Below are 22,281 nucleotides of genomic sequence, written 5' to 3' on the forward strand. Positions count from 1 at the left end.
AGCTCAGGATCTATGATCATGACAATTAAACTAACACAGCAGCAAAGAAAAAAAAATCAAAAGAAAGCTATACAAAAATTCTCTCTTAAGACATACTGTGTTTATATTATGAAGGATATAGGATACAAGTTATGAGGTGAAATAACTGCTTTCAGGAGAAGGAGTTCTGAATCTGGGACACAGCAGCCAATACTCTGAATTGATAGTGAGAAAGATTTTACACCAGTGTAGCAGACTTTATATCTGCTCTATCAGTGGTAGAAGGTTGGCATTGTAATGCTGCTGGTTTCAGTTGCTGAAAGTGGAAGTAGCTCAAACTGCTCCATTTCTGGTGCCCAAAATTTATCTATCCAATGGGGAGGGAAGAAGCAAACTCTTTGCCAGCCACTCTGTTAGAAGGGCTTTTCTCTATCTTGCCTTTCAAAAAGTGGGATTTGGATTCACAGTGCCCATGTCTGGTAATAGAGGGCTGAAATAAGCCATCTGACCAGGATGAGACTGCTCCTTTTTGATGGGATTAAAAGCAAAATAAATGTGTTTCTAACCACTGAAGACAGCAAGCTTCAGAGGGCTTAAATGGGAAAGGCTAGTTTATATTGAGCCAATTCTGAGTAGTGCCGCACATGTCAAATAACACTTCACTTGACAAATGGTCCCAAAGAAATCTATGGGGCTCTTTGAGGAGCAAGGTGGTATTGGTATTAGTAAGGAGATTAGAACCTGCTGCTTGTTTTAGTTTCAGAGAGATTTCAAAAATGTGTTTGCTGTAATTTTCCCTTCCTTCTAGGATCGCAGCTGTTCACTTGGCCTGGCCTTAGAGGGAGAGTGATGTGAAAACTGCACCAGTGAAAAAAATAATAAAAAAAAATCATAAACCTTCTAATATATGGCTAACATAGATTTTCCCTCCTGTAAAATATGTGGCATAAACAAATTCCATAATGATGCTATGTGTTATAAAAGTTTTATTGGCACTTGTTTGGGATTACCCGCATAACTCACTTGTGAGTTCACTACTCATGGGTAATGCACTCATCTCAAATGCATGCTAATAAACAGCTTATGTGAAAAGCCCTATTAGAGTTTGCCAGGGATTAAACTAACAGGTTTTTTACAGAAGCCTCTTATGTCAGGGAGTTTCACAGAAATTACAAACGATCTTAGTCTGTAATAGGTCATGTTCTCATCAGGTTTATCCCAAGCATCCTTTATTAAATCTCTAAGTTCTGAAGCAATGACATGGATATCCATTCTGTGACTTCACGTTTCTCCCCTCCCTACCTCTAACCACACCTTTGTGTCACCTTACAAACATGCCACTGCACCCAAAGAGAACAAGACTCTTTGTGTTAAGTGAACACAAAGACACAGCACAAAAGAGTCCTTGCTGTAGCAGCTATACCACCTAAACTGAAAAGATGGGGAATATGAAAAAAAACACGATTGGTATTTACAGACTGAGAACCCAGGCACAGTCTCCAAAAGGTCATACAGGAAGTTGGAATTAAAATCAAATTTTCCCAAGCACTGCTTCAGTGTCTTAACAACAGATTTATCTCTCTTTCTCACCCTATTCTGTTTTGATTCATCTACTGCACGTCATGCTCATCTCTGTACATTTAAACATCTCTCTTCAGTACTGCAAGCATCATGGTCAGCATCTATCATTATTTAAAGCACCACACACACAAGCTGCACACCTGGACAAATACATCTGTGAGGAGTGTGAGTAAGGTTGTCAGGTCAGGCACTCAGTGGGTGAGAAAGTGAGAGCTATGTTTTCCACAAATTGCTGTTACCAACCAACCTTGTAATTCAATTCTCAGTCTCCATTCCTTAGCCCCACACAGAAGCTTGCAATAGAAACAGGAACAGAGCTGATGCTGAAAGGCAGAGTTAAGCTGTTATTATTCAGTTTTTTTTCCTCATTTCCCCTACTTTATTCTCCCTATATATTCTGACTCACAATTATGTATCTGAGAATGTATTACAGAGGCAACAGTCACACATTGTGCATTCCTGTGCTCAACCTGACATAAGGCCACCTTATGTCAAAGAATCTTCCCTGGACACACGCGTGTCTCTTGCTTGGAACTAATTAGGGAAAAGTTGTATCATTAACCAGTGATTTCTTAAGGCTCACGGCATTTAAAGCCAATGATGCAACTGTGGGATTTTAACATAAAGCAATGGGAAGATGTGTTTTTCCCTACTTTCTTTCTAGGAAAATTGTTTCGAATGAAGTAGTCACCCAAAAGATAATTCCAGGCTAATACCTTGAATGGAAAATTTCCAGTTTAAGTTAAGTTTTGTGATCATAAATGGCCACTATTACAAGGTCTTTTACCAAGATATGAATATGATGTAGACAAATAAACATACGTATGCAAGATGTCCACGAATGGAAAGAAAAAAATCCATGTACTAAATTACATTTCTACATTTTTCGTTGACATCTGTCTGGGAAGAAAAGTTTTTTGACCAGTTATCTCTATATCTCTACAAAAACTGATTTTTTTTCTCAATTTTACCCAAATTTGCTTTAATAAGGTTTCTTTCCAACCACAGCAAGCATGCCCAATTATTTACTTTTGCTTTTATTTTCTCACTTTCAGTCTTTCTACCGTGAAGGGAAAAAATGAAAAAGAGGCAGAAAGACTCCCAAAGTACCTAACCTTTCTTCTTAAAGCAAATATTTCCTTTCAGTTCTCATTCTGTGAAAATTTATGAGAGGTTCTCTAAAATCCGAAGAATTTACCTGTTATAAACAACCTCAGTGGTGTCTGATAATGAAAACAGTTAAGCTCAAACTGTACTTAATTTATACAGTAAGGAGATATAAGCAGTCAACACCAGAATCCTGTGGAGGAATTAAATATTCTCTTTTTCTTTACCAGTTCAAGTATGGTTTTTACCCCTCTACTGCTCAAGCTCAGCAGGTGCGGGGAAAATGGATCAGCTCAGTCATCCAGCAAGAAGTTATGGCAGATGTTGGGAAAAGAGATGCAAGTCTGCACAGGGGAAGTCAGATAGGTAGAAAGTTTACTGATTTTCAGAACATTCTCAGTCATCAATAGAGGAATAAACACGCCATCTGTTTTCATTGAACTCATTGGCAAAGCTATTGCATTGCTGAAAAGAACTTTTTTTATTTTTTGCATAAGCAAGTACATTGCTGAGATGGGTTAGAGCAAGAGGAGGAAAGTGTCTGAATCAACAGAATAGATCAGATGCCCTGGATAAATGCTAGGTGGAAAGATATAGGAAGGACAAACACATACTCTGCTTAGAATATATTAAAAATGAAATGTCAGAGGACCAGTCAGCCCGGGAAAGGGAATGGAAAGAAGGAAAGTAATAAAGCAATAATCTCAAATGCAGCTCGGAATTACCCAAAGTCTGCAGTGCTCTGTAAGGATTTTAAAAAATTTGTTAGGAATTAGGCGAGCAGGGTCAATAAACTTAAACTCTGTCAATAATCACTCTGTAATACGTACAAGGGTCTTCCACCACAGTGCCTAAAGGCTACTTCTGAACTTAGAACTGAACTTCAAAAATTTAAAGAGATCCATTTACTGCAGCAAGTCATTTCAGCAAATCTTCAGTGGAAGAAAGTCTAAAAATAGAGCTGTTTTTTAACACTCAGGACTGAACCCCTCCCATAAAGCACCTACAAACCAAACTATGCTGAGAGGAATATTTACTGACAACTTTTGAAGTCATGATCCTGGCCATAACAGTACCTCATATGACTGCACAGGGATTTGGGAGGCTGGAACAGGCCACACAAGGAACGACCAGGTTATCAAAACACAGAGCCCAACTCTGCACTTGTCATGTGCAGATCAAGGTTTGGTCTCCACATCTCCGAAGAATTAAGGCCATGTCTCCACTGTATCAAGGTGTGTGTAAAGTGATTTGTAGCTCACGATGACCAAACTGATGCCAGTGCAGGGGCTGGCACAGCTCTTGGCCCTTCGGTGATGGCGAGCGTTATGTCCTTGTGGGAACCCCACAGGTTTACATGATGCTGTCATGGTCTGTGTGGAAGCACAAGCTCCTCAGCACTGGCTCTGGGAGCTCTAATGCTGGGTGACAGCACGGCTGTCCTCACAACTCCCATCCTTGCAGGGAATTGTGAATGTCACCCCAGCCCAAGCAGCTCCTGGCACAGCCATCAGGAATATCTTGATGTGCAGCCTTCAGGAGAATGACTACAAATTTAATGCAAGTTTATGTTTTACTCGAGAATCTAGATAAAGCACGTGTTCAAAGTTAAAAGCCTCCCAATCTCTATTCTATAATTCAAAACACTGTTTAGTAAGGGATGCTATCCATACTGAATTGCTACAGATACCAAATGCCAGAGATAACAGCCACTTGAAGTGTTTAGCTCCTAGTGAAGCATGGGAGTCATGTGCTATACATCAAAAATCAAAATAAAAAGGAACTGTGTTTGGAGAGAACTACCTAAACCATGGGTGTTGCCAAAAGGACTATCTAGGCCATAAAAGCAGACCTTGTTCTTTTTTTCTCAGATGACATAACAGTTGTCTTGTTAAATGGCTCCCCAGAAGTAAGTGGCGATGGTACGTTATCGGAAAATAGAAAATGACCAGAAGTAGTTGGTAAGTGTGGTTCTTAAAATGGACCTCCGTGTCCTTCAGATAAATGACACTACTAGCTGAAATGGCTCTGTGTGACTAAATACAATGGGATAGTACTCCAACGTTAAATCACTCAATTTTTCTGGAAACACAGGAAGGAAAATGGATCCACGAAATTTCCTATTTGCAACAAATTTGACTGCAACATCATGTTGCAGATGAAAATATGTGATAAATTAAAAAAATTCAGCTTTAGGTTAACTGTTATTTTCCAGTTAGAATTTCTGTCAGACTGCCATGGCATATAATCTAAATTCCTTGGGGATTCATGGCAATATAAAGCAAAACAAAACAAAAACAAAACAGAAAAAACCCCCACACTAGATGGCTCTTTTGTTTGTTTGTTTTTTCCCCATTCAAAAACAACAGAAGGCTCAGGTCTACTTTCACCTCTCTTTTTCAGCAGGAAATTTTTGTTTCAGTACAACTTGAAATTTTTGATAACAAAATAGAGGACTGGAGCACCTCTCCTAAGAAGACAGGTTGAGGGAGCTGTGCTTGCTCTGCCTGGAGAAAAGAAGGCTCCAGGGGGACCTCACTGTGGCCTTCCAGTACTTAAAGGGAGCTTATAAACAGCAGGCAGACTGGCTTCTGACACAGTCAGAGAGTGTTAGGACAAGGAGGAATGGTTTTAAACTAAAAGAGGTGAGAAATTTTTCACCGAAATGGTGGTGAGGCCCTGGCACTGCTGCCCCAAGCCATGGGTGCCCATCCCTGGATGTGCCCAAGGCTGAGCTGCGTGGGACCCAGGCAGTCTGAGCTAGTGGGGCAGAACTAGATATTCTTTAGGTCCCTTCCAACCCAAGTTATCCTATGATTCTATGAAAAGCCAATCAGGTCTTCTACACATGAATGCATGTGAGTGTTGAAACACCTCCATACCCTCTGGATTGAAAAGAATGCACTTGGTAACTGCTTGAGTGCCTTGAAGGCTGTCCTGAGAAGGCACAACAAATCCTAGCACGTAGTAAATGAAAAAATGGAGCATATATTTCTGTATGGGGAATGAATGTGACAGATTCGTGACAAATCCACCTGAATGCTGCTCACAACTTCGTGAAACTAGGTGCTCACTAGTGCTGAATAATTAGCAACAGAAAACCTGATGATTTTGACTGCATCCTTTCTTCGTTCTGTTAAGTTACTCTTTCCAAAACACAGTGAAAACAACTGCAGCTTGAGGGATAGTAAGACTAGCCACACTTCTTTTCTGAGTATAAGCTTTGGCACTGTAAAAGATTAATATTAACAAGGGGAAAAATCTGTCATGGACAAACAGTAAAAACAAACAGTAACAACCACTTAAATTTGTTAATCTGAGAAATTCTTTCCTCTGATTCTCTTTCACAAACAAAATATATTTTACATGAGGCTCTATCCATTATGTTCATCCTTGGTGTAGTTACAAGGCAAAAAAAATGTGGATTATTGATGAAATAGATCATAATGGTTCTTTCCAAGCCATTATCATTTATCATTTAAATGTGTATTCGATGAGCTTTAATCTGCAAATTTGTCATGATTGGGAGCCATTACGATTTAATAGATTCATTATGTTTGCTTTATTCTTTCTTTAATATGATGCATAGTGTACATTCTGTAGACAACACGTGAAGAAACGGTACTTATCAGAATGAACTTTTTAAAAAGTTACTACCTGTGAACAGCTGCTTATTAAAGCCTTTAGTCTTTAAAAAACAAGAGTTCTGGAGTGCCACGTTATTACACTAATAAAAAAGTCCTGGAAAATCTTCACAACCGAGCATAGTGCTCACTCTTCTTACAGTCTCAATCTCCAATTACTTCTAACAGCACCAAGACCAGTCATAGCTGAGATTTCATCCACACACATTTCCACCAGTCCCCTAGATAGCTACTTTTTCTACATGTTGAGACAAAGCAAACAAAATCAATGATTGGTTTCTTACTGATATTAATCCATCTGAACTGTGTACCATGTAGTCCAAGACCTACGTCAATCCTTGCGTATTTTTTTTAATCTATAAGTGTCCATTAATAATAATAGTATGTGACTCCAGCTAAAGAAATTAGCATTGACAATTCCGTATTTTGCAGAAGAAATATAATACTGGATGCCTAGCTCAGTATTTGCACAACTACAAGGCTTAAAAAAAATACAAAAATGAATGCAGTTGGCAATATGTCTTTTACTGATTTTTAGCTATGGCAGACTAATTCCATATCCAGTCTGTACATAATTCAATTAACACTTATCTTACTCAAGTTTTTCAGTTTCCTGAATAAAATCCCTTTGAAAAGGAGCTGCATAGTATCTGAGCAAACTCCTCTTGTAGTCAACCAGCAACACTGCTGTTCTCACTGAAAAAGAGATGGTAAATAATGAGAAAAAGCACATCAGCTCAGAATTCAGATCACACTCTGGCTGTGATCCCCTTTTTCTTCTTAACATTTAATGCGGTACGATGGAAGGATCCTCAGCCAGGCATTAGGCAAGATGTCAACGTGAGGTCTGAACAATATCCACACCATGGGATGGGACATCTCACAACCTCCCCATTTACAGCAGGCTGCTCTTCTCTGATTTGAGGTGGACATAAAGGCAAGGGATGTGCACAGTTGATAGACAGCTCTGCCAGGATTATTTGGAATCTGGCCTTCCAAATGGCCATAAAACCTAAGTACATGTGCAGTTGGGTAAGCAGCCTGCAGTCCTGCTGCTGTGGAGCTGCCCTGCAGTGGATGAAAACTCACCAAGCCTCCATGGGAGGCTCTGCATGCCCTGGGAGGTAGGCCCAATTGCCCCTCCATGCTCCAAGGCTGCTGAAAGCAATGACAGCTGAAGGCTTTTCTCATTACAATATTATAATTCCACGCAAAGCTAGCAGATAGCTGAGGTAGGACTGCATGACACCACGGCTGCCCTGCCCATGTGAGGTACATGTGGGCACTTTTCATGCTGCCCTCAAGCACTGTTCATGTACTAATGAATTACTCATGGCTTTTGCAAGGAGGACTGACTTTTTCCTTAAATACAGACATTTCCAAGCATAAAAATATATGTGTCTAAAATAAAAAGGAACTATCCATTGGGCTTGAAATAAAATAATCTCACAAAAAAAGGGAAGTATTTTTTAACTGCACATATCTACTTTATAGCACTGGTCTCTTAATTTAGTGCTTATGAGTTAAGGAAACAGCTCCTTGGTGGATTACTTTTCATAGTTTGCTCAGTAATGTGTTTACAAAGCCATTGTTACAACTAGATGCTTATATATTTTGATATACAGCACACACTACAACAGTACATCTTCAGAGATTTCATACTTATTTTAAAGACCTATTTAAATGTCTTTTTACCTTTCCTCCTGGCAAAACACAAGTTTATTGCCAGACACTCCAGGGCTCCATATTACCGTCTGACAGTAATTAAAGGCAGTATTAGTGGTGCTTTTACAGGAAATGACAACAGTGGTAGTTGTATGCTGGGATGGGCCGAACACATCTCTGATTGTAACTCCTCTGATACAATTAACTTGCTCTAGGAACTAATTTGACACTTGAAATTTCAAATGAGTGGCCTCTATTTTTAACTGTCTGACACCACTGAAGCACATAACTCTGAGAAATGTTAAGTGGATTTTATTTTCCTTTGATAGAAAATGGCTTATCTATTCATCTGCTTTCTGCTGTGTATTATGTCAACAGTCTATTCCAGAAATCAGTTTTTTAAACATGAGATTATAATGCATTATTTTAACACAACCTGCACTTACCTAATGCTTACCTGCTCTTAAAAATGGACAGTATTAGTGATAACCACTATCTCTAAACCACCAACAGTGAATGATACAAAATACATTATCCAAAACTTTGTGATTGTGATCACCTATAATCATACAATTCACCAACAGGTAACAAACCAAATACATTAGCAGTATGGTGTAAAGAAAACTAAAGGAAGTATTTTTCTGTGCGCATCCTCTACTTGGAATCAGACTCCAAACATGGTCTTAGGATTTTGCAGTGACTGTGAACATCAGCTTTGACAAAAATAATTCTTCAAAATATTTAATGCCATCTACCTACAGCTGTTAAATTTCCATCTAGTTATACCCTACAAATCAATCTCATTCTACTGCTATGTAACTATGGATATCTAGCAGTACAGAGCATCTAATCCAGTGCAGTGCAATCTGCTTATCCATTAAGAAGTCTCCCTTAGCTAGAATGTAAAACTTACCCACCTTAATAATTAAAAAAATCTTTTTTTTTTTAATAAACGAGGTAGCAATTCCTACAGGGACTTTAGGAAAAGAAGATGGTAAGAGTCCCCTTGGCGATGAGGTGGTCATTATGGCCACCCATGAGAAGGGAAGAACAGGAGTGGAGCCCTCAGAGAATCCTCAGGACCCTTGTGTGTTTTGAGAAAGCCACAGTTAACATGGAAGATCCAATGATCTTCATGGTTACTGGATTTTGGGGTAACAGGGTGTCCTGGGTCGAATGGAAAGGAGCAGGAAATCCATTACATGACCCCAGCATCTGATTCCTTCATGTTTTGCTCTTTTTGGAAAGAAAAATTACCTCCCACAGCAATGAAGGTCTTGCGTCATCATCTCTGTCTCTTGCATCAATTAGATTGAAAAATAATTTGTATTATACTTGATCCAAGATATCACTACCTAAATGATGTTTATTCCTTTCCATTTACAGGGTAGACAATTGCATGGATCCATGCAATGTCAGTTGCAACACTGTGACATTTATTTTGCTCTCTGATGCCTGGTTAAAGGAAACAAGCAGAAAGTGATTTAAGTGGCCACTCTCTAGCTCCTGCTAGTGGCCTGGTCGGGGTGGTTTAGACCCCTATGAGCACGTCCCCAGGTCCACTCTTGCCATGCAGGCTCATTTGCAGCCACCTCTAATACCACAGCCCAGCTGTGCTGGATGCTTCAGGATGTATTTTATTTGCACTGCAGCAGATTTTGCCTAAAACAATCAAGATACCATTTTCTGTTCTCTCTTCCTTGTATTATTATTATTATTTTTAAGTACAGGGAAAGGCAGATTATTTCAGTTAAGAGCCTGTCACTGACAGCTGTAAGCAACCTCTCTTCAGTTCAGTGCCGCAGTTGCAGTTTTAAGTTTCTCCCTGCTTCTGTCAGGATCTAATTTTCAAGGCCTGTTGCCATGGCAGCAAGTTGGAATTTTAATCCAGTACTAAAGGTCAAGACAGGTCACCAGTTTCAGTTCCTCTTCAATCTCTCCATAAAGTACCACAAAAAGAAGCTGAGATAAAGGTTTGACCTCACCAAAAATTCCAGTCTAGCACACAGTCAGACTTGAAACTATATGATTTGTATAGGCTTTCCAATTTGTCTGGAACTATTAAAATTCATGCTAAATCAAAAACGGGCAGCACTGATTTACCTTCCTCTCCCTCTGCAGAAAAGAAATACAGATCCTCAAAATGCAGTAGAATACATGTGGTACCAAAAAAGCAAATACTCACATGGAATATATGGCAGGTTGTGAAAGCAATCCCCTCATTACTGGAGATATTTACTACTTTTACAGTCTGAGCTGAGCCTGACAGCTACACTGAAGTCTTCCTTGTTGATATAAGGTAGAATCAACATCTTTCTTTCAAAACCTGGGAAGATCTTTTTTGAAGTAATTTGACTAAACAAGACTTTTCAATAAGAGACAATTTCCTGAAAGCTAAACTACCTACAGAATTTTATTTTATTTTATTTTTAGTATTTTTATCTTGAAGGATAAAAAAATCCCTCACGGAAATTGGGAAATGACTTTCTATTTGGCAATTTTCTGCACTCCCCTCAACCCTGTGCTTTTTGTAACACGGATTTTAATTAAACAATCAGTTTGCATCTGCTGGAGTAATGCTACAGATACCTCCCTCCTCCTCTAGGGCTACATCCCTTATTAAGGAAGCTATGGTTACAGTATTAGCAGATTCTCAACGTGCACTTTTGCAAGATGCACAGGCACAAGTGAGGCAAGCAGCTCTTCCTCCTGGAACTCAAAACAGTAAGTAGTACAGCAGTGGAGAAAACTTTCCTGCTTTTTTGTCATTTGGGAGGACCCATATATAAGGTAAAGACATTCTGAATCTGTAACTCCAAGGGCCATCCAAGACGAAGGATAATGCAGTGAGCATGGCCTAGCCTCGTGGGGTGTTGTGAGAACTTCTCTTCATAAAAAATAAGCCCTCTGGCCAGAAAACTGATAGGGTTTGGAGCCCTGCTGAGCCCTCAGCCCACAGGATAATGGTGGCAATATAAGTTCATCTGGATGGAGAGTATAAAGCTGAGAAAAATGTAGTGGATTATTGAGGTTGTCAGAGGGATTCAGAGGAAAGATGCAAAGGATTAAGTTGTGATACTAGAAGTGCCTGTTAGCCTTACCTAGGATACTCAGGACACAGACTGGGAGTTTCAAGCCCATTCTGGATTTATGAATGTCAAGCTTCCTTGCAAAATCCATTCTTCTTTCAAGTTTATCACCCATTTCCAATTACAACTACTTTGTTGCATGGTGCAGACAAATCTTGGAGACAATTTTCTCAGCTTACCTCAGGCTTCTCATGACTCAATAACTAGTAAGGTATGAAAATAAGAATGAAAGTGACTAGAGGAGGAAGCATCAGCAGGAAACAGCATGTGAGCTAAATGACTGGGCTCTGAACCTGAAGTTTACTAAGAAATCAGTGTTAAGAGGGAGCAGGGTGAGGCCCAAATTATGGTGAAAAGAGCAAGGAAGAAGTTAGATCATATGGATTTCATCTGTAAGTGTGACACTGCTGGCTGTGGTGGCCTTCTCTGCTCTGTTCTGATATACACTCAGATTTACCAAGTACATTTGCTTTTGAAAATTAATGTTTGAAGTTGCTCTGAAGTTTGGAAGTGATTTCTTTCCACAAAAATGTAAATTGAGAGATTGGTTTCAGGCTTAAGTCATGACGGCACAACATATGCTGCTGCTTGTGGAAAACTCTTTAAATACAGGAAAACCTGTGGCAGATTTAGTCTTACTGTTTTCCAAAATGGTAACTGATACATAGCAGACAGGGAAATACATCCTGAACCCAAACATGTTAACATGTGTCATTTACCTGTCTCTATTAATATTGACACTTTGGTGGTCACGCTTCAGTGATAGCATATATTTAGCTGTGCTGCATTGTACTTGAGAACAAAGTATTTCAGTGTTCAGGGTAAAAAATGTTCATTTAATGAGAGTTTATGTAGTATCAGATGAAATTCAAATGCTTTAATGCTTATTTGAGGTGCAGTCATCAAAGCTGGTAAGACTGCAGTTGCTTAGGTTGTTTCAGGCATTCTCAGAAGGACAATAATTATACCTGTAACAGTCAAGAAAAATTATTCAACATTGATCAGCAAAGTATGAGAGAATTAATTTAGTTCTGTTCATACAATCTTTTAAACTGATTTATAAACATGTCAGGAGAAAGAGATCGTGAAAAAGAATGTAGTAGGAAATAACTTTATTTTGACAGGAAGGTTAAACTGTATGCAAGCCAGCTGAATAATGAAAACAAATTAGAAGTCTAATTTAGAAATTATTTTGAATAATTGGTTTATTTTCACAGATACAGGGTTTTTAGTTGGCGCTGAATTTTAAAATACTTAAGAGCAAAAATGTTTTGCTTCTATAAGCAACTGGCCATAGGAAATGTCTGCATATTTTAGTCCCGATTACTTAGGACTGTGCTCAATAGGAGAAGCCTGCGGCAGTGAGGAATAAAAAGATATAATCATGACTGATTATCATTGTTCCAAATCCCAGGTGGTAACTCCTCAGATCTTATCAGAGTGAGAGGATGCAAAGGAAACCTCTAACTAATAAAACAAAACAAAAGATGAAAGAGGAATGGTATCTTACCAGACAGACCTTCTATTTTCATTTTCTATTTGTCCCTTTAATACGGTGCACTGCAGCTCTCTAAAGACTAATGGAGTTCCAATTAAATGCCAGTGTTGTTTCACTTATCATAATTTGTACATGGCAGTGTAAGTCCCTTGTATTCATAACTTTCCCAGTTTACCCAGAGGGAATATCCTTGGAACTTCCCACTTCTAACAAACAGGCAGTACTTAGTCTAGTGATTAAAGCTTGCCACGCTTGCTGAGTGAAAACGAATGTACACTATAAAACAAAGCAGGCTATCACTACTGGTGGGATCAATTGATGCTCTTGTGTTTTAATATCATTGATTAAAACCTGTAATTAGAAATACTGACATTTCATCTTCTTGAGAGTATCACATCTGGATTGGTCTGTGACTGGAACGCAGATACAAAATTAGATATGTATTCTTCCTAATTCAGATGGAGATGAATATTTCTTTGTTAATTTCTTTGTGATTGAACTGGAAATCATGCATCAACACTGAATGCATCTCAGGTTTTTAAAATTGAATCCTTCCAAGATTAAAAATTCATCAACGTTTCTTGACTTGAACATTCCAAATAACAACATTACTTGTTGCAGCATTATCCAATATACAATCCTTGGTGTAAAATCCTCTTGATGTCTGATTACTCTTCTTAAGGACTTCATGCTGATTCATTTCAAACTGTGAATTACCTTTAATTCATAGCTTGAACATGCTGCCAAATTTTGGTTTGTATGCTTTCATGTGGCTGCCCCTGACAGAGTGAAGAACTTCCAAAAAGCCATTAGATACTTAGGAAAAGTAGTTAGATGTCAGGAAGCACATCTCCATTTTCAAACAGTTTTCCATGAAGTACTGTGATAATCTATAGGATTAGAAAAGCACTAATATTTACTGAAATGTTTTTAGAGCCATGAAGTGAAACCTTGGCGCAGAATCCAGTGGTGTGCATCTTTTGAGAAGTTCTTGAAATTTCACAGAATAGGTTTTAGCTCCTTGTTTTGTTTTTTCAAACCCCCTGCATTTAGCTGCCCTCTAGCCCCCACACAGGTTATGCATCATTAAGTACAGTGGAGCACAAAAACACTATAAAGATAAAATAAGTTGGTTTTGTTTCAACCATAAAAATTGTTGCTCTATGTTTTCAATGGCTTCTGGCAGTTCACCCAGCCCTAGAAAAGGCCTTTCAATACTGTATTAATACAGCAAGTATAGGAAGTCATTTTATGAAAAGGGAAGAATACCATTATGATTACACTATTCTTTTTAGCTGGGCTTTTATGGAAACTAACCAAGACTACTCTGCAGTATGATTTCCAAACACAGGATGTGCTTGATTAAAAAGGTTCTGGGTAGTTTCCAACTGGGCATAGGCCAAGTGCTAACAACCAAACAGAACAAAAGAACTGGATGTTTGAGGATGACATACTTGCAGTGGTAATTATATAACAGATCTTAAGTCACGAGCTGAGTATATACCCTTGAATGCATGGCAGCTGACAGAAAATCCTTCTTAATGCAACTGGTTGCACCTATTCTGTTCCTACTAGCTATGTTTCGTAACAAACTAATCAGAGTGGACTGGCTGAAAACTGACTGCATAGCACCCCATGGAGCATTACAGTGAATTTGAAATAAATTAACAACAACAGCAAGAAAAGAGAGTAAAAATTAAAAAATAAAACAAAACAAAACAAACAAAAAAAAAACAGAAGGAAGCCAAGTGGCGTAGATTTACCTAGCCGAGTTTCAACTCTAAAAAGCTACCATGATATACACACACCCATGCACGCACTTGTTCAAAATTTCACTCATGAATTTTGAGTAGAATTTAAGATCTGAGGTTGGATACGTGAGTCATTGAAATAATCCCAACATCATCCATTTGGTCTGATCTTTTGTAATGCCACTGCTTCTACAAACAAATTCTGTAATGAGATACAGGCAGCTTGGCTGCTGGAGCACAGTACAGAATCATGGAGGCAGAGCATCTTCATTTTGCATGTATGACTCAATTAGTCATGGTATAACACAGTGATACGACAAAGGCAAGCACATTAGTATCAATTCCTACAGAAGAATGTCCAGGTTAAAAAGATCTCTAACAGAGAATATCAGTGAGAAAATATAAATCCAGTCAGGTTTGGTCAAACTGAAATCATAGAGTCATAGAATGGATCTCTAAAGATCATCTAGTTCCAAATTCCCCGCCACTGGCAGGGACATCTTCGAGTAGATCAAGGTTGGTCAAGGTCCCATCCAACCTGACTTTGAGCACTTTCAGGTCCCTTGTCACCCTGTTCCACTGCTGGTTGCATCCTCATATTAATGAATTTTTTCCTTACATCTAACTTAAATCTATTCCCTTCTAGTTTAAAACTTCTACTCTTTCTTCTATCAGTACATACTCTGATAAAGAGTCTCTCTACTTCTTTATTGTAAGCCCACTTACTTGTATTTGAAGGCTGAAATATGGTCTCCCAGAGCTTTCTCGGAACCAAACAACTCAACTCTCTCAGCCTCCCACTGGCAAAATACATGAAGATTTGGTGGGGGTACAGTTTTGAAATCAGTAAGATCATGTGGTGTGGTTGACAGTGTAGCAAAAAATGTTCCTGGGGATAAGTTGGACTGAAATTTTACTCATACACTCCAGTATCCCTGACCCTATTCAGTATCAGAAAGATTAAGTCCTTCCTAATACAATTGTATTCTGATAAATACTGAATTATTAAAATACACAACTAGCACAGGAGCTGTCAGTGTATCAGAGTTTATTTAGATCACACTATCCAGCTCTAACTACTTGATTCCATTATGTCTTTCTGCCCCACTTTCTGCTTTAATTTCATTATGCCCAACTATGTCCCAGTGTACAATAATTCCTGTCGAACACGGTGGTGGCTGCACACTCAGATCTAAAGAAACAAATTGGCCTCGTAATACCAAGTCTCACAGTGGACTGCCTTCTAACCTCACAAAGCCCTGTGGAAATTCTTGGAAGCTGCCTTAACAATTTTTCTGCAGTAAAAGAGAAAAAGTGATAGTAATGGGTTAGCTGATCTTCATTTGGAAGCTAAAAATAAAAGTAGCTTTATTGCAGCTCTGATCTCTCATGTGTAAAATCTATCACCTACCATAAGAAGGCAGTTCATTGCAGCAGAAATCTGATTGATAGTACTGGAACTTTAGATCAAGCAGCAGAACAGAGAGCAACTGGTTCATAAAATGTACTCAGTGTCTTTGAGTTTTATATCAGGCTTCCTATAGAGAGCTTTGGTCCCATTAAATGCACTATATACCACTGAGCTCTGAAGTACTGTTCTTTTGAAATCCAGCTTATAACTATAAACCATGATTGACAAGTCTATTACTGTTAGTTACAAACTATTGAAATACTGTATTTTATAGTATGCTCACTAAAATATTTTTCTCAGTGAAGTCCCAATACACTTTCTTTAGGAGAAAAACCATTTTAAGATGCGATAATATATATATTTTTATTTTTAATGTTTTTTATTTTTATTTTTTACCAGAGAATGTGCTTGGTGTTAGGTTTGGGCCACTTAGATGTTCTAAAACATGAACATACCTATTCTGCTATGAAGAACTGAGGGTCCAGCTGGATAGAGTCTTTAAAATTAAAGTCAGAAATCAATCATCAGGAAATCAAAATAGAAAAGGGGAAGCACTAATTTGATACTAAGTTTCATAAACAAATGCTCTTCATTCAAAATAATGTACTTATCATTAGCATTCCTCCCCAGTTCCTTTGCAGAGATTTACTCACAGAGCTAACTTTATTTGAATGAGTACTTCCGTGACTTCGGGAGTAAAGAACTGAACTTGAAGAGATTACTAAGTGTACCACAGAACTGGATACCAGCGGTCTAGTCCCAAATCTTGTATGCAGTTGCAAACAGATCCCTGAATTCCAGCAAGTTATTTCCTATACACAAAATTGCATTAAAATCAATATACTTAAATTAATTAAGAACAAACAAAAACAAAAACAAAAAAGTTATCTCTTCACTGAGTTTTGTTCCCCTATACGAATTTAGTCAAAATTGTGTCCTAAGTGAGTGAAAGGGAAACCACTAGAATAATTTTGAAGTCATTCTAAATGAACACATTGTATTTACACAAACTTCAGCTAAGCTGGCACAGTGCTGTATTCTGTAGTCTAAAACACTTGAACACAGAAATAAAATAATAGCCCTAAACTGAAATCAGACTCACATACTTAAAAAGTGGCAAAACAACAAACTACTTATCAGAGTAAGTATTTAATTCCTATTTGCAAATTATTTTGAGATCCTCAGGTAAAAGTAAGGAAACAGTTCAGTCTCAACGCAGTGCCATGTTATTACAATCTTAAACCAGGAAAGCACAAAAGAAAAATGGTTTAGCACAGTGGAGAACAAGCTCTTCTACAACTTTCCACTGTCATATTTATAGATCATCTGTGATTTTCAGCAGTTTCATTGTGTAAGAAGCCCAAGACCCACTTTTCAACACCAGCTAGTAGTATCATTCTGTATTATGCATTTAACTCTTCCTCACAGAAAAAATTAAAATTCATGCATCATCTATTCATTGGGTTGCATTTTCTTTTCTAAGAAGCTTAGAGTCTGATGAAAGAAGCATAAAAGTGATTTAATTCTAGCAAGCTGTACAACTAAAATCAGCATTATTTCTGCTTAATAAACTCATCTTTCATACATAGCTCTGTTAGCTAATGCTTAAAAAGAAGAAACAGTAATAAGCACTGAAAACATAAAACTGGTTTATGGCTAATTTTTAAGGACTACTGAAAACACCTGAACACCAGGACAACATTATGAGTGGAGCCAGATTTCAGTTACCTTTGCAGAAATAGGCTCATTCTCTGTGATAAATTTAAAAAAGATGTAAAGCTGGAAATAATAATACTTACGACTTTTGTGGCACTGACTTAGTTGCAACTTTCCCTCCTGGATCACTCCACTCTGCAAACAAAGGAAACACATTTTCAAATGTCAAAAGATTACTGTAGAATTAAAATGCACCCAAAGCTGTCAGCCCATCTAATTATACTCGGTTTCACAACATGCCACAATGCATAACATGTAATAAAAAATGGAACTGATTTGCTTTAGCACCACAGAAAGTATTTTTTTTGCCTTTGATTTAATGATGTTAAACAGGAAAAAAAAACAAAACAACAACCTAACCCTGACTCTTAGGATCAGGATGATAAAGACCTACTTTGTACATTGTATCCTGAGGTCAGATGTTGGGAGTCCTATAAAGAAGAACACATGAAATGTCAGCATTAGTTACATGAGATGAAGAAGGTAAGATATATCTTAGCTTGCTAGATTAAGGACACTAGCATTATGTAAATAAGGAAGGAGATGCTACAGACAACAGATCACGTGGCAACACCGGTGACATTAGTTCAAAACACTATTAAGCATGGAGACAGAGCACTAGTTACGGACAATTTTGTAGTTCAGACAACAGCTTGTCCCCAGCTGCCATAAATCTCCATCCCCCACCTTTTTTCAGGCATGGACATATACAAATGTGATGCATCTGTGATGTAAAATTTAAGTACGATAAATTTAACACCGCTGCCTTTCATTTATGATCTTGTTGCTTGAAAATACAGAAATCTTTTCTTGATAGACATAGCGGTTTTCTCTGGGCTGTGAAACACAGGGTTTGATAGAGATGCAATAAGCATTTCCTTGCCTGATGGACACTATTTCATTTCCTTTTAAATCAATGGGAATACAACTCTACACTGGAAAATAATCTGGCTTGCAACCCTGAGCATGCTAATGCAGGGATTTTTGTTGGCTCATAATATCTAAGCTACCTTCATGTCACGGTGGTTTCTTGCTTAGTTTTTCTCTAGGCTCTACAGTCCACAGTGATTGCAATCAGCTTTCCTTCCAAGCAGAGTCTGATCATTTCAAATTGAGGTGTTATTTACAACATTGCCTTACAGCCAAGCACTACTTTGCTGGAAGTGTTAGTTCTATAGGATGTAAAAGTCATTAAAGTCCTCACTGCACTTCCTCTTAGGGCATTATTAGTTCCTAATATTGTACTGTGCTGTCAGTCAGTCCCTTGTGAAGTAAATTGTGCCCTAAGAGTAAACATGGCACTTTAAATTTGAATTTCAACAGGATAAATTGTTCTGATAAGTTCCACTTTTCTAATCACGTCTTTTGTATATGTTTTTCATGAAGATACTTATTCTTCTAGTTAAATTCAGAACTTCAAATGGTGTGTCTCTGGGTTAAGTGGTCACAGAACCTAGCCATGGTATGTCTAATATCAATATTTGGCTAGCTATAAATGATTTAGTGTGATGTTCAGAGAATAAATTTATGGGGTTTTTTGTTGTTGTTGTTGTTTGTTTTTTTAATGGTAAAACTAACTAACCCAGAAATATGTATGTGCTCACTTATTTCCTAAACTCCTAGCACAAATAACTTATATTCTATATTCAAGTGATATGATCAACAATTCTATGATCAACATTTAACATGTCCAGAAATTATTAACACTGATGTGGATATTAAAAGTTCAAAGCCAACAGTAGGAACAGATAAGCAAAATAAAATTTCAGCTTCTCTGAACTTCTGCTTATCCTGCTCTCAATGGAGACAGCAGCTGTCTGCAGTACTCATGTCCGAATAACCCATCAAAAACAGAACACTAAATTAAACCAGAGTATAAATAAAAAAACACATCTTCCTGCAGGCAAAAAAACTCCACTCTCACTTATATATGTATTCACACAGGTAGGAATTCATCTAAACAGGTTCAACTGACTTTAACCAGATTTACAGAGAGGATTCTATTCTTGTATGATTATGATTTATGGTGTTTATTGCTGCAGCAGTTAACTTCACTGACACTGGCAGTGCTGGAAGAGTAACAATCACATTCCATCAAAATACGACATTCTGGGCACTGGCTGTGTTATTTTTAAGGAGCCACAGCTACTGCTAATTTCATACAATTTCCAATTAAGTATAGTGACTACATTTCAGACAGGGGAGTAAGAGGAAAATCACATTCCAGCTTCTAAGGGAGGACATGACTGCATGAACCATAGTGTCAAGTAGTACCAGTACGTCTTTAAAAGCTATTTTCCAAAGTCCTTCCTTTAGAATATATGTAGCTCCATGTCAGTCTGGTTTACATTCCCTGCTAGGGGAAATTCTCCTCATCCCCAAACATCATCAGCTCACAGGTGTTCAGGTCCCAGCAAATGTTAACCCTGGCTGAGACTGCTCTGGGTGCAAGCTCGATCTCTTACTGCTGTACCAGAATCACAGCTAGAAGGCAACAACAAAATTTGGGCTGAAGTCATGTTCAAATCATACAGTTTAACAGTTCACTGCATGTGAGGTGAACTGCAAGGTAGTCTCCAGGCCATGCTTTGGATGTGGCAAACATCGAGTGCATGCTTTTAACAAGACCAATACTAGGCAATGTGTTTTGCAACCACGTGCCCTTGGAGCATGCATGTTACAGATGCCACAGCACTGTGCACCAGCAGAAATGCAATTTCACCGTAATTTGACCATGCAGCCTAAAGTTCATCATGCAGTAATCACAAGGACACAAAATACCATATCAGTCACTGTGTTACACAATGAAAAACAAACAAAAGGCATTATATTGGATGTAGAAAGGCTATTGTAATGAGAGGTAAAGCTCACTTTGTTCACTTCTACAGCTTTAAATATACAGTCCTACTCATAGTAACAATCTAATTGGGAATATCCAACTAAAAATAGCCTTAGAAATTCAAAAATTACAAAAATAACAAATTACAAAAATAAGTCCTCCAATGAAGAACACTCAGCAGAACAGAATGTTAATTGGGTCACTGGTTATAGCTTACTTGTACCTTGCTTGGGATAGAAAACTTGGTCTGTTCAGCCTTTCCAGGAGTGTGAATAGCAGTAAGAGGAGGAGGCCAGGAATGGGTCATCTCCTAGAGAAGAAAAAAACATGCTTTTGAAAATAAATTCATGTAAGTGGAGAGGGGAAAAATGATCATGTATTCTCCCCAGAGCCTGAGGATGCAATTGTTTAGGAAGCATCACCACCCCCCTTATGTGGTAGATGAACACCCTAGCTGCCCACCAGGCATTACTTCCTGGAGAAGAGGGTGAGGATGGATTTCACTCATTAAAATTTTGACCATATGTGTATTCCTCAGGTGGCATCTGGTTCCATCTGGTCAGCCTGTTAAGCTCATCATAAGCATAGAGGAGGTTTTACCTGCAGTGTCCAAGCAGGAAGGGGGTCTCTCCTGGACTGCATTAGGTGCAACCCCATAGAGGATTACATGGTGGCAAAATGCAAGGCTGTGTGTTAGGTAGTGGCAAAATTAACCACAGGCAGCTCTAGAAAAATCTCGACTGGGCTTGCGGGATGAATGCCTGGCATAGAAGAGAATGGGTACAATGCTTTAAGTACTAAAGCATCTTCTCACAGCTCTGGCAACAGCTACTTACAGTGGTATGCAGTGTCACTTTATCAGAGCACTATCAATTTCATTTTAAAATGAGGGACTGAGAGATAAGGTGACTTGTATGGAGTTACACAGGAAGCCTGTCCTTTACTAGGAAGCTCAAAACACTTATGAAGACCTGCAAAAGAGACCATCTAAGCAATACACTCATTTTTGTTATCAGTGTCTTGATTTATCATTTGTATACGTGTGTTCCAACTGTCTTCAAAGAAAGCACTTAGGTTCCTGTGGCTATGAGATACAAAGAGAAGTGAAAGTGATCACCAGGCTTTCTCACATCAAGGCCCAGAACCATCACCCCACTCAGCTCAGTGGGACTGGAATGAGACTTATGTTCAGTAGAGGGGAAAAACTGGTTTAACAGAGAAACTGAAAAAAGTTTGGTTTAGGTCAAGCTTATGGATGCCCTTGTCATGGGTATGCTTTATGATAGATGCTACTGCATCCTCTCTTATCTTTGTTTTTAATTTGGTGAATATTCAGACAGGCAGTAATATTTGTCTCTGGTGATGTTCTGATCATCTTGATTATTTTTGTTGCCAGAACTGATTCTTTCTTGAGTAAAAGTGAGTTTGATTTAGGAACTTATGCATGCAATGGCCATGATCCTGACTGCAGTGAACTGAACTTCCCAGCTGCTATTTCACACTAGTCAAGCCCAGGACATAAGCAATAAAACTTCTGAGCGCATAAGTTTCTGCAGGTATAATGACCACCAGTGCAAATGCCCTACAAGTGAAAATAACACAAATAATACAAATAATTCTGTAAAAAATAGCTGTTATCAAAATGGTAGCATAGTGGTTGCATGTGGGCTGCAGGGGTGGCCTGCTCTACAGCTGGATGTTGTTACATATTTCTCTGAAGACCCAGCCAGCAAGTTTTGTATCTCAGGTTGTTCCTCAAAAATCCCATGTCATAGGTAGGGAAAAAGAAAGGAAAAACTACATGTCACAGACCCCAGTCAAGCAAGTGGGTATGTAACCTTCTCCCACACCTCTGCAAGGCATTGCTTTTTCTTATTGAAGACCATCAGATTTCCATTCTTAGTGTTGCTGCTTCTGCAGCAAAGCTTTACTTGTTGCTTCGGCAGATGGTGGAGGGTGCCGATGTCTAGGGCCTGTTTTCATTGCCCAAAGCCCGAACTG

The 22,281-nt window shown here is 38.4% G+C and overlaps 1 protein-coding gene across 3 annotated transcripts in view; it reads right to left on the reverse strand.

Moving 5' to 3' along the window:
- The window catches only part of LOC104912219 (AF4/FMR2 family member 2-like), a 69,928-nt gene extending 49,319 nt beyond the window's left edge, over positions 1–20,609 (reverse strand). For all 3 annotated transcript variants that reach the window (XM_031554713.1, XM_019618323.2, XM_019618324.1), the window contains exons 1-3: positions 20,504–20,609; positions 17,836–17,872; positions 17,525–17,576 (exon numbers count right to left, since the gene is read on the reverse strand). In XM_031554713.1, coding sequence (XP_031410573.1) covers positions 17,525–17,576; positions 17,836–17,872; positions 20,504–20,587 — 173 coding nt within the window. In that variant the 5' untranslated portion in view covers positions 20,588–20,609. The remainder of the gene's footprint in view (positions 1–17,524; positions 17,577–17,835; positions 17,873–20,503) is intronic.
- Positions 20,610–22,281: the final 1,672 nt, after the last annotated feature.

The sequence above is a fragment of the Meleagris gallopavo genome, chromosome 9, assembly GCF_000146605.3.
Source record: "Meleagris gallopavo isolate NT-WF06-2002-E0010 breed Aviagen turkey brand Nicholas breeding stock chromosome 9, Turkey_5.1, whole genome shotgun sequence".
In the NCBI taxonomy this organism is placed as follows: domain Eukaryota; kingdom Metazoa; phylum Chordata; class Aves; order Galliformes; family Phasianidae; genus Meleagris; species Meleagris gallopavo.